The 13166-nt window shown below is 67.4% G+C and overlaps 1 protein-coding gene across 3 annotated transcripts; it reads left to right on the top strand.

Annotated features, from left to right (window-relative positions):
• Positions 1-436: 436 nt before the first annotated feature.
• On the top strand, positions 437-12671 carry LOC113962820 (dematin-like). Of its 3 annotated transcripts, none has more exons than XM_027673595.1 (17): positions 437-543; positions 6227-6290; positions 6541-6597; positions 7370-7441; positions 7599-7754; positions 7883-7927; positions 8051-8162; positions 8270-8326; positions 8400-8552; positions 8638-8747; positions 8834-8939; positions 9568-9629; positions 9751-9799; positions 10590-10597; positions 10843-10902; positions 11001-11081; positions 11173-12671. In XM_027673595.1, exons 3-17 carry the CDS (start codon positions 6580-6582, stop codon positions 11284-11286), a joined length of 1203 nt encoding a protein of 400 aa, XP_027529396.1. In that variant the 5' UTR covers positions 437-543; positions 6227-6290; positions 6541-6579; the 3' UTR covers positions 11287-12671. The 3 variants fall into 3 exon arrangements, with proteins under 3 accessions (XP_027529396.1, XP_027529393.1, XP_027529395.1); XM_027673592.1 differs by having other exon boundaries at positions 7367-7441; XM_027673594.1 differs by lacking the exon at positions 437-543 and adding an exon at positions 2466-2532 and having other exon boundaries at positions 7367-7441.
• Positions 12672-13166: the final 495 nt, after the last annotated feature.

Below are 13166 nucleotides of genomic sequence, written 5' to 3'. Positions count from 1 at the left end.
GCACCCCCTCCATCCCTCACTGAATCCAAAGGATGCTCCTGCACCCCTTCCATCCCTCACTGAGCCCAGAGGCTGCTCCTGCACCCCCTCCATCCCTCATTGATTCCAAAGGAAGCTCCTCCATCCCCTCCATCCCTCACTGAATCCAATGGAGAGTCCTGCACCCCCTCCATCCCTCATTGAATCTAAAGGAAGCTCTTGCACCCCTTCCATCCCTCTCTGAATCCAAAGGATGCTCCTGCACCCCTTACATCCCTCACTGAATCCAGTGGAGAATCCTACACCACCTCCATCCCTCCCTGAGGCTCCTGCACCCCCTCCATCCCTCCCCGAGCCCAGAGGCCGCTCCCGCGCCCCCTCCATCCCCGGCTGGAGGCCGAAGGATGCTCCTGCACATCCTCCGCGCTCCATCCCGCCGGCTGCGGCGGGAGGCGGTCGCTGTGGCAACGTGCCGTGCGGCGCAGGGGAGGGGATGCTCGGCGCAGGGATGGCTCCCGGCGGACGGGCAGCGCTGCCTGCGGCGGGCCATGGGCTCCCCTGAAGGTAGGGCCGCGCTCCCCCTGCCCCCCACACACCCCCCCCAGCAACCCCCCGGCATCCTCCTGCCTTAGGCCCGGCTTTGGAAGCACCGCCGGGACCGGGGGTGACCCAGCGGGGAGGGGGGTGGGAGGGGGGGGCTCTGCGAGCGCGCCGGGGCTGGTCGGAGCGGGATAAGTGCGTTCCCAAACTCCTTCCTCCCTGGCGGGCACCCCGGGGTGCGGGATTGGGGAGGGGGGGTCGGTGCTGAGCCCCCCGCGGGTGCCACGGCGGGTTCAGGCGCCCGAGCGGCCCCGGGCGCAGGTGGAATCCGCCCGAGCAGCCGCTGCCGATCGTCTTCATGCTTGAGAAACTGGGTTAGTTGGTGGGGGGGGGGAGGCGGCCACGGCCTCGATTATTCATGGGCACGGCCCCGGGGGGCTGGCTGGGGCCGGAGGAGCCCCCTCAGCACGGGGGCGCGGCGGCATCGCGGGCTGCTCGTGCATCAGCGAGCCGGGCTGGCCCTGGCACCGAAGGACACGTGTGTGCATCCCCCCGGGGGTGTATCCCCCCTGACGTTCACCTCGGGGTGTGTATCCCCCCCAGATGTGCATCCCTGGGTGTGTATCCCCCCCAGATGTGCGTCCCTGGGTGTGTTTCCACCCTCCCAGGTATTTATTCATCCCTGCGTGTCCATCCCCGGCCGTGCATCCCCCCGGGTGTACATCCCCCCCAGACGTGCTTCCAGGGGGTCCAGCAGCCCTCCCCTGAGCCAGGACAGGAACGGAGGCAGCAAACAGCAGGAGCAGAGCGCTGGGGAGAGGACCTGGGGAGGGAGCTGCTGTCAGCAGGCTGCTCTCTCCCACACAGAGCCGGGAATAGACGCTGGATCCCAGCGCTGCGGCACCAACGCAGCCCCGCCGCCCCCGGGGGGGGGTCCAGCCATGGCACCGTTCCCGTGCCGGGGGCCTGGATCCTCAGCCAGGCCCGTGTTCCCGGCGGCTCCGGGGGGATTAGGGATGGTCACAACCTCCGTGCCCTGCCCCAGCCCAGCCCTGGGGGCTCATCCCAAGGACTCCCGGGATGTGGGGGGCTCAGGATGTGCGGGAGGGGACATCAGCTCTCCCTGCCAGAGCCCAGGGTTTGATTTTGGCAGGTCCTCAGCGCCTCCCTGAGCTCCGCTGGCCCCGCGGATGGAGATTCCTGCCGGATTTCCCCTCCCGGGGCAGCGGGGGGTGGGCGCCGCCCTCGCAGCACCCCCAAACCCAGCCTGGGCGGCGGGTTGGACGGCAGGTGCCCCCCACCACTCCCCCACACCCTGTCACAGCCCGGTGGGGTGCTCAGCTCCCCCGATCGGGGCTGGGGGTGCCCAAACCCTGGCGAGGGGTTTGGGGGGGAGCAGGGGCTGCCGTGCCCGGTTGGCAGCGGGGGCTGCAGGGGGTGCACCGGGGGTCCGGGCTGTTCCTGGCAGCGGGGCAGGCCGGGTTATCGCTGTTTTCCTCCCTCTTTGTGCCGGGGAAGCGGGAGGAGCGGGAGCCAATAACTGCTTCGTCATGATGCCGGCTAATTCTCCCCTTGTTGGGAAAGGGACTGAGCCAGCAGCGAGCGAGGTGGGCAGAGGCGAGCGGCACCCACGCAACCAACCCATCCACCCACCCACCCATCTATCCACCCACCCATCCATCCATCCATCCATCCGTCCATCCACGCGCTCCTCCACCCCTTCCACGCAGCCTCCCACGCAACCCACCCCCGCCCGCCCCGGCGCGGTTATCGGGCGGCGAGGGCGGCGGGGCTGGCGCTGGCAGATAGGCTCGTTCGCTCCTCCGCTCGCTCGCTCGCTCGCCCTCCCTCTCGCCCGCCCCACCGTCACCGCTCTCGGATGCACCGCAGCCGCCGCAGCCCCGGTGGCCCCCACGCGCGATCGGGTGGCTGGGCGAGCGAGCGGAGCGGGCCAAGGGCGTCCCCCCGCAGCGCCCCGCGGCCGGAGGGATGCGGTGTCGTCCCCGCGCGTAGGTGAGTGAGCGAGAGAGCGGCCGGTGCGCTGCGGGGCTCGGGGAGGGGACGCGGACGCGGGTGGGGGACGCGCCGCCCCGGGGGGGGTTGCGAGGGGGGGACGGTTCGCCGCGGCCGGTCTTTGCTTTCCCGTCTCCCGTCGCTCCCTCTTTCCCGGCTCTCCCGGGGGACTTGTGGGGGGGGGGAGTGGGATGAAAGGAGCCCCATGTCTTGTCCTCCCCGTTTCCCACCCCGCGCCCTGCCCTTGCTGGGGGGCCGCGGGGATAGGAAGGGCGGTGACCCGAGGCGGGGGACGTGGGGACAGGGGGTTTCATCGCCGACCCCTCGCCGACACCTCACCCGCCCCCCACCACCCTCCGGGACATCACAGTGTTCCACAACCCCCCCGGGACACCCCCTGCCCTCCTCCCGTGGGGACATTGCCATGGGCACCGCGTATCCCAAGGGAGGAGGCCGGGACAGCCCTGCCATTCCCAGCCCCGCCATTCCCAGCCCCACTTGCAAAGTGAGCTTGTGGGGTCTCAGCGCTGTTGAAGGGGGGGGGCACTCCCCATCCCACCCCCCACGTAAAGGGCTTTGATGATTCCTGGCCGTGGTGGTTGGAGTTTTGCCGTGGACACGGGATTTTGGAGCCTTTCCCCCCCCAAACCTCTCCTGGCCCCCCATCCAACCCCCCTGGCAAAGCACCGAGGGGTCAAACTCCCGTGGCCCCACCACCGTGGAGCATCGGGGGGCTACCTGGAGGGGGGAATTTGGGGTGCAAAACGCGCCCCCCACCCCCCCGCAGTTCTTGGCCACGAATGGAACCACCTCCGAGGGGGGTTCAGCCCCCGGCTGTGGGCGTGCAGGGTGGGGGCTCAGGCAGCGCTAATTCCTGCCTCCCCCGGGAAAACCTGGGCCACCAGCTGCCACCTCGGCTCCGGGGACCCCCCGGCCGCATCCCCACTGTCCTGCCAGGTGGGTACCTCGCTGTGACAGCCCCATGCCCGGTATCGGGGTGCCCAGGGCACCCCCGCCCTGAGATTCCCGGTGTTTGGCATCCATGGGGGCTGTTCATGGAGAGCTGGCAGAACTAGGGGGGGGTCTTTGGGGGCCGGGGGGCACCACCAGACCCCCGCGGGGAGCCCCGGAGGGCGCGGCCTCCGCACACACCCCCAGCGGGTCCCTCCGCGTGCGGGATGAGCAGGCTAATCCCACTCTAATCCCAGATTACGTGCCACGTGAGCCGCGGCCCAAAGCGGGCTGCGGCGTGGCCAGCGGGGCAGGGGGGCCGGGGACGGACCCCCCCCCAGCCGGGAGCTTTGGGGTGAGGGCCGGGTATCCCCGCTCTAAACTTGTCTGAGGGCTCGGAGCCTCCCGGCAGCGCTGAGGGAGCGGGAGAGCGGGTGGGTTGGCCCAGATTCCTTGGAGGGGAGGAACCGAGGAGGTGGAAATGCCTCCTCTCCGTCTCCATCCGCCCCGGGATGGGGTGGGCGGGTTGCTGCTCCCGCAACCCGGCGAGCTGAGGCTCGGAGCATCCCCGTGTCCGCCGCAGGACGCACCTTCCATCCCAGGGATGGAAAAACCCCCGCGGCCAGGCGCTGCCAGCTGGTGGCTTTTAAGGCCACCGGGGTCCCCGAGCGGGGTGCAGTGGCACGGAAGCGATGGGCTGGGCTGTCGATAGGCACGGGGTCGCTCCCGCCGCCGGGAGATGCCCCGGCAGGGATGGAAAAGGGAAAAACAGGACAAAGGAGGAACCGGACACCGTTCGGCCGCGGGTCGGGGACCCACGTGCTCCCGTGGTCGCGATCAAGTTGCCGGTGGGGCCCCACGTGCGGCGGTGCCTCGGTTTTTCCCCCGGTGGAGGATGCTCCGGGCCTCTCCCGGGCTGTGTTTGTTTGGGGTTTGTGTCGGGAGGAGGAGCAGGAGGAGCAGGAGGAGGCCGGGGCTGGGCTGGGAAACACCGGACGCCGTTCCCAGGGCTGGCGGGAACCGTCTGTTCGGGGAACTTGTGACCCCGCGTGTCCCCTCCCGCTTCCACCGCTGGCGGGGAGCCGGGGAGGCTGCGGGGACACCGGGGGGCTCCTGCCCCTCACCGCGGCAAGGGCGAGGAAGGGAGGATGAGGAGGAGGGCGAGGGGAGGAAGGTTGGAGGGTCCCTGCCCGCTCCCCCGCGGGCAGTGGGGGGGGGTTCTCCCAGCCTGGCCCCTGGCCCAGGGCCGGGCACTGATGGCTTTGGCGGCTGCGAAAAGTCAAATCCGGATTTCCTCGGGGTGGGGAGGAGGGAACCGGCCTCTTCCTGCTGCAGCACAGCCCTCACCACGGCCCCCCCGCCCCGGGGACGGGAGGTAGGGGGGGAACCGGCACCCCCACATCCCGGTGAGCCCCCTCCGGCACTTGTCCTATCTGTCTGTCCGTCCCTCCCTTCTCCACCACTCTTCCCGCGACTCCCTGCCCAGCTCCTTTCCCTCCCCGCTCCGGCGACGCTCCCTGGGTACCCTCAGCATCGCCCTGGGAGGGGGGCACGGCGTGTCCCCCCCCCCCCTCCCCTCTCCCTCTCGCCCTCCTGGCCGGGAAAAATCCCAAACACGCTTATCTCGGGAACACGCGGGGCACCTGCCAGCGGGCTCGCGGGGAGATTGGATGTTGCCATGGGGAGCGCGGCTGCCATCGGGGCGGTGGCTCCCTGCCTGCGCCAGATAAGATGTCCCCGCGTCCCCCAGCGCGGGGGGGGGGACACGGGACAGACACACACACACCGTGGCCGAGCTGGTTGTGCAGCCCTGGCACCCTTCGCCAGGTTTTTTGGCATCTCTTCTCGCCTCCCGGCTCGGGGTTGTTTTTCCTTTCCCCTCCGGTGTCCGCGTCCAGCCGTCCCCGCACCCCCCTCCCGCCGCTCCCGCCGCTTCCTCCGCCATCGCATCCATCTGCTCGCTGCCACCGGTGTCCCAAACGCCCCCGGGGGTGTGACCGGAGGCCCGGGGGGCTGCCCTGGCCCCGCCGCTGGAAAGTGTGAGCTCATGGATGTGCCCGGACAATGCCGCCTTGTGCCGCGCTCGGGGCCGATCGCGTCCCACCGGTCCCCGGAGCTGCAGACCCCCGGGGGGGCTGGGAGGTGCTGGGGGTGGGGGTGAGCGGGTTAAAAGCCCTCCCCGGTGATGAATATGGGGGTCATTTGTGGCTGGGGGGGGATGGAGCTGTTGGGCTGGACCCTCGTGCCGGCAGCGGGAGGATGCTCCCGGATTTCTCAGACCTGCCCCTTCTCCATCTCTGCATCCCACGGGGGGTGATTCGCCCGTCCTGGGAGCCGTGGGGCTGGGGGACAGCCAGCACTGTTGTTGCCCGGCTCGCACGAGGCTTTTCCCAACTCCCTCCCCCCCCCTGAGAGGAGAAGTTTTGAGGAGAATGGGGAATTTTCCCCTTTGTGTGCGCGGCATTGTGGGTGTAAAGCGCAGGGAGGCCCGAGGCCCCGGGGGGCTGTGGGGGGCTGAGCGCAGCACGCCCGTCCCGCTCCCGCTGGAGCCTTCTCGAGGCCGCCGGACAAAAGGGCGTCATTCCCGCTGCTCCCGCTTGCCAGCACCGTCAGCAGCCGCCAGGCAGCCGCCACGGGCAGGGGACACACGGCCGGGCGCTGGGGTCCGCAGGGACAGCGGCGGGGATGAAGTGGAGCTCCACCTTCCTGTGAGTCACCGTCACCTCTCCCGTCTCCCTTGCAGAGGGAATATCCGAGCCCCAGCCCGGTGTCGGCGTCCAGAGGGATGTGGAGCCACAGAGGCAGCGGTGAGTGCCCCGCTCCTGTCCCCCCTGCCTGGGGGACAGTGGCACCCCCCGAGAAGCCTGTCCTGCTGCCAGCACAGCGATATTTGGCGGGGGGGGAACTGTGCCGGCCTCGTGCCGTGTTAGGGTTTGGTGTCTGGGGGGCTGCCCCATGGCAGGAGGGTGGTGGGACGTGGGCACCTGGCCCCTGACCTACATGGGGGTGCTCTGTGCCCACCCTGGCTGTGCCCCCAGCCCTCTGCTGTCCCCACAGGACCCTGTGACTGACACAACCTCTCCTGCCCACAGCTGAATGGAAAGACTGCAGAAGGTAAGGGGGGGGCGTGGGCAGGGTCCTGGGGGATGTGGGCAGGACGTGGGGGGTCCAGAAAGGGTACTGAGGGTTCAGAAAGGGTGCTGGGGGTCGAAGCAGGAGCTGGGGGTTCAGAAAGGGTGCTGGGGGTCCAAGCAGGGGCTGGGGGTCCAGGACAGGGTGCTGGGTATCCAGAAAGGGTCCTGGGGGTCCAGAAAGGGTGCTGGTGGTCCAAGCAGGGGGTGGGGGTCCAGAAAGGATGCTGGGGGGCCAAGCAGGGACTGGGGGTCCAGGACAGGGTGCTGGGGGTCCAGAAAGGGTGCTGGGGGTGCAGGACAGTGTGCTGGGGGTCCAGAAAGGGTGCTGGGGGTCCAAGCAGGTGCTGGGGGTCCAGAAGGGGTGCTGGGGGTGCAGGCAGGGTGCTGGGGACATGCAGGCAGTGGCTGGTGGCCAAGGGCAGGGGCTGGTGGCCAAGGATGTGTGGGAATGGGATGCCCTTAGGAGGGCTCTGCCTTCCTCCTCCTCCTCCTCCTCCTCCTCCTCCTCCTCCCAGCCCAGCCTGGCAGCACCATCTAGTGGCAGCGTGTCCTGGCCAAGCCACTGTCCCCTGCCCCAGAGGAGCAAAGGAGACCCCAGTGCCCACCCAGAAATCCCCAAGGAATCTTTATCCCGGGGCACTGAGGTCCATGGGCACCGTGGTTGTCCCCTGGCCCCCCTGCCACGCCCCGGGTTCCCAAACACAACCCTGAACCCCTTCCTGGCCTCAAATGTCTCCTTTTCCATCCAGCAGCCACTGACCTCCCCTGGGAGCGTCTGTTCTTCCCGTGGATCCAGCGTTCCTGGATCGCCCTCCAGCATCGTGGTAAGAAGCCATTCCCACCTTCCCACCACATCCCTCCACCCGTGGGGACAGGAACCCCCTCCATCACCCTGGCAGGGCCACGGAAAACATCAGCCCTCCCCATTCCTGAATATCCCCTTTCCGCGCTCCAAATTAAGGCGTTTTCCCTCCTTTCCAGGCCAAAATGGACAACGAGGTCCTGGGATACAAGGACCTGGCTGCCATCCCTAAGGACAAGGCGATCCTGGACATCGAGCGCCCCGACCTGATGATCTACGAACCCCACTTCACCTACTCGCTCATGGAGCACGTGGAGCTGCCCCGGAGCCGGGAGGTGAGGATGCCCCTGGGCCACCCTGGGTGTTTTTGGGGAAGGGGAGGGATCATGGAGGGGGGGGGAGGAATCCCAGCTGTGGGGCTGCCGGAATAAAGTGGAATAAAATGCTTCTTGCCTCCCCGCAGCGCTCCCTGTCTCCCAAATCCATCTCTCCCCCTCCGTCGCCGGAGGTGAGTAACGGCACCGCTTGGGATGCACGGGGTGGAATTCCGGGGAGGAGAAGGAGGGGGGGGGCAATGCTGAATTGGGGGAGGGGATGTCTGGCTGATTGTTGTTCCTCTGTTTGCCCACAGGTCATCCGGGAGTGGCTGGAGAGCCGGCAGCCCCCCACCAGCACCCCCGTGCCCGCCTCGCGCCAGGGCGGCTCCTCCACCCGCAGCAGTGTCCAGCACTTCCACCGACCCGGTACGTCCCCCCTGGCACTGGGATCCCCCCCACAGCTGGCCCCCCTGGCACTGCCAAACCCACCTTGGTGGTCCCTGAACACCCCCAACCCCCCTTTCTCCTTCCAGAGACCGACACGACGGAGCTCAACATATACAAGAAGCCCCCGATCTACCGGCAGAAAGGTGAGTGTGTGTGTGGGGTCTGTTTGGGGTGGGGCGCCCCTAAAGGCACTGCCTCACCCTCTGCACCCCACAGACCACCATTCCAGCGCCCACCACGGGAAGCATCTCATCGAGGACTTGATCATCGAATCCTCCAAGTTCCCGGCGGCGCAGCCCCCCGACCCCAACCAGCCCGCCAAGATCGAGACCGACTACTGGCCGTGCCCCCCGTCCCTGGCCGTCGTGGGTAGGTGGGAATGGGGGGGTTTATCCCGCTCAGAGACCCCCGTGGGGTGCCGGGAAGGGCTCTGACACCCCCTCTGTGCCCGCAGAGACGGAGTGGAGGAGGCGGATGGCCTCCAAGAGAGGGGAGGAGGAGGACGAGGACCTGACGGAGGAGATGAAGAACCTGCGGGAGCTCCAGAAGCAGGAGCTGAGCAAGGTGAGGGGCGGAGTGGGCAGGTGGCACCTCGGGAGGGGCTTGGGGGGGTTGATGTTGTTCCCAATGAACATTCCCTTCGTCCCCAGGTCACCTCCAACCTCGGGAAGCTGATCCTGAAGGAGGAGATGGAGAAATCTCTCCCGATCCGGAGAAAAACCCGCTCGCTGCCGGACCGGACACCCTTCCACACGTGTACGTGGGGTGTTCCTCCCGCAGCCCGGCCCTTCCCTGCCTCACCCGCTGGCTCTGGCTGCCTGCACCCCTGCCTGTACCTCCTGCACCCCTGCATGGGCATCCCAATCCCTGTCTGTGCATCCCAATCCCTGCCTGCATCCCTGCCTGTACTTCCCAATCCCTACCTGCACCTCTGCCTGTACCTCCTGCACCCCTGCCTGGGCATCCCAATCCCTGCCTGTGCATCCCAATCCCTGTCTGCATCCCTGCCTGTACTTCCCAATCCCTACCTACACCCCTGCCAGCTCCTGCATCCCTGCCTACGCCCCTGCCCGTACCTCCTGCACCCCTGCCTGTGCCTCCCAATCCCTGCCTGCACCCCTGCCTGTATTTCACACATCCCTGCCTGCTCTTCAGCATCCCTGCCTGCACCCCTACCTGTACTTCCCAATCCCTACCTGCACCCCTGCCAGCTCCTGCATCCCTGCCTGCAGCCCTGCCTGTGCCTCCCACATTCCTGCCTGCACCCCTGCCAGGTCCCACATCCCTGCCCATGCTTCCTACATTCCTGCCTGTACCTCCCACCTCCCTGCCTGCCCCTCCCAGCTCCCTGCCTGCCCCTCTGACCATCTCTCCTCTCTTCCAGCCCTGCACACGAGCTACAAGAGCTCCTCCCTGCCGGCCTCGGGCAGGAGCACCCTCACCCGGGTGAGTGGGCAGCAGCAGCAGCCCCCCTGCACTCCTGGGGTCATGCCCCACCCCAGACAGGCTCGGGGGGTGGCCCTGCTCTGACCCTGTCCCCTGTCCCCTGTCCCCTGTCCCCCTGCAGCTGCAGTCAGCAGAGTTCGGCTCGGCGGGGAGTGAGAAGAGCAGTCCAGGTGAGGATCAGCCCATGGAACGGGGCTGTTTTTTGGGAGAGGGGGCATGGGGGGAGTCCCTGAGGGTGTGGGGGAGTCCCAGGGGATGGGGGGATGTCCCAGGGATGTGGAGATGTCCTGGATATGTTGGGATGTCCCAGGGAATGTGTAGACGTGTGGGGGAATGTGGGCATGTCCTGGAGTTGTGGGGGTTTCCCAGGGGATGTGGGGATGTCCCAGGGATGTGGGGATGTCCTGGAGTTGTGGGTGAGTCCTGGGGGATGTGGGGATGTCCCAGAGTTGTGGGGGTTTCCTGGGGGATGTGGGGATGTCCCAGGGATGTGGAGGTGTCCTGGAGTTGTGGGTGAGTCCCAGGGATGTGGGTATGTCTCGGAGTTGTGGGGGTGTCCCAGGGATGTGGGGATGTCCCAGAGTTGTGGGGGTGTCCCAGGGGATAAGGGGATGTCCGTGGGGATGTGGGCATGTCCCGGAGATGCAGGGATGTCCTGGGAGATGCAAGGGTGCCCTGAGGGATGTGGGAATGTCCCAGAGATTCATGGATGTCCTGGAGATAGGGGGATGTCCCAGGGGATGTGTGGACATCCCAGACATATGGGGTTGTCCTGGAGGAAGTGGGATGTTCGGGGGGGATGTGGGGATGTCCCAAGGGATTGGGAGTGCTGGGGCAAACCTGGGCTCAGCACAGGCTGGAGAACAACCTCTGGGGGCTTGTCATCTCCTGTGGGAGGGTGCTGGGGGGGTCACAACGGGGGTGCCCAGGGGCTGAGCCCTGCTCCTCTCTGTTTGCCAGCCCTGCAGGTAAGAACTCACCTGGCTGCCAGGACGGAGACCCAGCGAGAGGGTGACGTATGATGGGACGGGGGGGACATTGGAGCCACCTCTGGGACTGATCCCAGAGGGGCCAGGGGCCAGCTGGAGGTGGGAGGGGGGTTGTGCCATGCCAGGCTGGAGCCCACCACCTTGGCATGGGTTCAGCTGGGGGAGAGCAGCCCTTTGGGGAGGGGGGGCCGGGCTGACCCCAGGCTTTGCCCCCCCCCCCCCAGAACGGCCAACGCGGGCGCATGGACAGAGGGAACTCCCTGCCCAGCATGTTGGAGCAGAAGGTGAGCGGGGCCGGGGGGGCCTTGTGGGGCTTGGGCAGGGCTGGGAGGGGGCTGGGAGAGGGTCTTACAGCCGTGTGTGCCCCCCTTTCCCCCCGCAGATCTACCCCTATGAGATGCTGATGGTGACGAACCGAGGCCGCGTGAAGCTGCCGCCCGGCGTGGACAGGACCAGGCTGGAGGTTGGGGCCGTGCCAGGGGGTTTTTTGGGGGGGTGGGGTGCAACGGGGGGTCCCTGCACTTTGTCACCGTCCCCTCTGCCCCCCCCCCCAGAGACACCTGTCCCCCGAGGATTTCCTGAAGGTCTTCGAGATGCCCCCGGAGGAGTTCAGCAAACTGGCCCTCTGGAAGCGCAACGAGCTGAAGAAGAAAGCCTTCCTCTTCTGAGCCCCGCCCGGCCCCGAGCTCAGTCCGTGTCGCGCCGTGTACCCGCTTTAGGGCTCTCAGCCGGTTTTTAGGGCCCCTTTCCCACACCCCCAGATCTGCCCCCCCCCCTCCCGGCCTCGCTCCTCCCATGGGAAACGGGATCGGGGGGGGCTCGAACCTGCCTGGTCAAGGGGTGACGGGGCAACCCCCGCCCCGGGGCAGGCACGGTTCAGCCAGGAGGGGTGGTTTGGGGGGGTCTCTGGGCTTTGTGCCCCCTTTCTGCCCCCCCTCACAACCCCCCCCGGGGCTGCTGGCAGGGGCAGTGCCCGGCTCTGCTCTCAGCCGGCCGGGAGCGCGCTGGATCCGGGGGGTGGGCACTGGATGGGAGGGGGTTTCCCTCCTCTCTGGGGGGTCTGCTGCCTTCAGCCCCCGCAGCCTGGGTGTCCCTGTGCCCCCTGGGTGCCTCTGTGACCCCCTAGAGTGCCCCTCTGCCACCCTGAGACTTGGGAAGAGCCCGGGGGCCGACTCACTGCCAGACTGATGTTCTCCCGGGAAAAACCAGGCTGCCATCCCACTGCAGCCCCACTCCAGCCCCCCCTCCTCAATTTTGACATCCCCCCGGGTCCCTCCCGTGCAGCAAGGACCCCCAAGGACACTGCCAACCCCCCCCTGGCACCGGGCTGGAGCGGGGCAGGGCTGGGAGGGGGGTGAGGGGGAGCACCTGGGATGAATTTGGGGGGGGGGTGTCTCAGTGGGACCCTGGGGCAGCTCCCGGTGCATTTCCATGGGCAGATGTGCCCACGGGGGGGGGATGCACTGGGAGAGGGGGTACATGAGGGGAAGGGGGGTGCAGGAGGGAAGGGGGGGGGATGCACTGGGGGCACTGGGGCGATGAACTGGGCAACGACGAACTGGGACGATGGATTGGAGCAGGGCACGGCTCGATGGGCACCGCGGCCACCAGGGCGGCTGGGCAGGGCAGGGCAGTGTCCCTGTGCCCACCACCCCCTCTCCGGCCGCGCAGGCAGGGCTCGGCACCGGGCAGCACCTCCCCTCCTCACACCCCTCCCCTCTCCCCGCACACGTTTTGGGCAGGACCCCTCTCCCCCCGCACCCCCCTTTTCCCCCCCACACGCTCCCCGGTTTCTGTTTCCAGCCACTTTCCAGCCGCTAGACCTTGTTGGGATGTAAAGAATGTAATTTATCGGGAATTCACTGGCCCATACTTGCCTTTCACTGCTACGAACGACATATCTATAAATATATATATAAATATGGGTTGTTTTCGGACTGGACTACAGTGATTCACTTTCTCTGTTTTTTGTTAGAGTTTATTTTATTTGCTGGTGTCGGAGAATCCGCGTGAGAGTGATTTTTTGCTTACAATTAAAGGTGAAATGGCTTTACCCGGCCCGGCTCCGCTGCTTTTGCTTCCCCCCCTCCTTCCCCTTTCCCAAAATCCCCCCAGACCCCCCGTTGTCCCCGAGCGCGGGTCCCTGCAGATGGCGATGGTGCTCCGAGGAGGATGCGGAGCCCTTCCCCGCCTTCCTCCCGCCCCGGCCGGGCTGTGCTGGGGGCCCTCAGGGCGTGTGCGAGCCGAGCCGGGCCGGGACAGCTCTGCCCCGGTCCCGGTCCCGATCCCAATCCCGGTCCCGATCTCAATCCCGATCCCGCCGCGATGTGAGCGCTCCCGCACCATGTCCCGGCAGAGAGGTACGGGGGGGGGCACAAAGCGATGCGAGACTGAGGAGGGGAGGGGTACAAACCTAAAAAAAGGGGGAAAAAAGGGGAGAGGGTGCCGGAGGAGCTGCGTGGGGGTGCCCAGTGTGTGCGGCTGGGCGTGGGGGTGCCCCGGTGGGTGTGGAAGGGGAAAAGGGGGTGCAAGAGAAGGAGGAGAGGGT

Source organism: Neopelma chrysocephalum, unplaced genomic scaffold (assembly GCF_003984885.1).
Source record: "Neopelma chrysocephalum unplaced genomic scaffold, ASM398488v2 Primary Assembly neopelma1_185285, whole genome shotgun sequence".
NCBI lineage: Eukaryota > Metazoa > Chordata > Aves > Passeriformes > Pipridae > Neopelma > Neopelma chrysocephalum.
The sequence above is the reverse complement of the archived record's forward strand: the minus strand, read 5'-3'. Positions and strand labels throughout refer to the sequence as shown.

Bases quoted from the DNA above. Each gene is read 5' to 3' on its own strand.
- LOC113962820 (XM_027673592.1), top strand. The intron at 8,327-8,399 runs GTGAGTGTGTGT...TGCACCCCACAG, and splicing joins CCCGATCTACCGGCAGAAAG to ACCACCATTCCAGCGCCCAC. The intron at 8,940-9,567 runs GTACGTGGGGTG...CCTCTCTTCCAG, and splicing joins CCGGACACCCTTCCACACGT to CCCTGCACACGAGCTACAAG.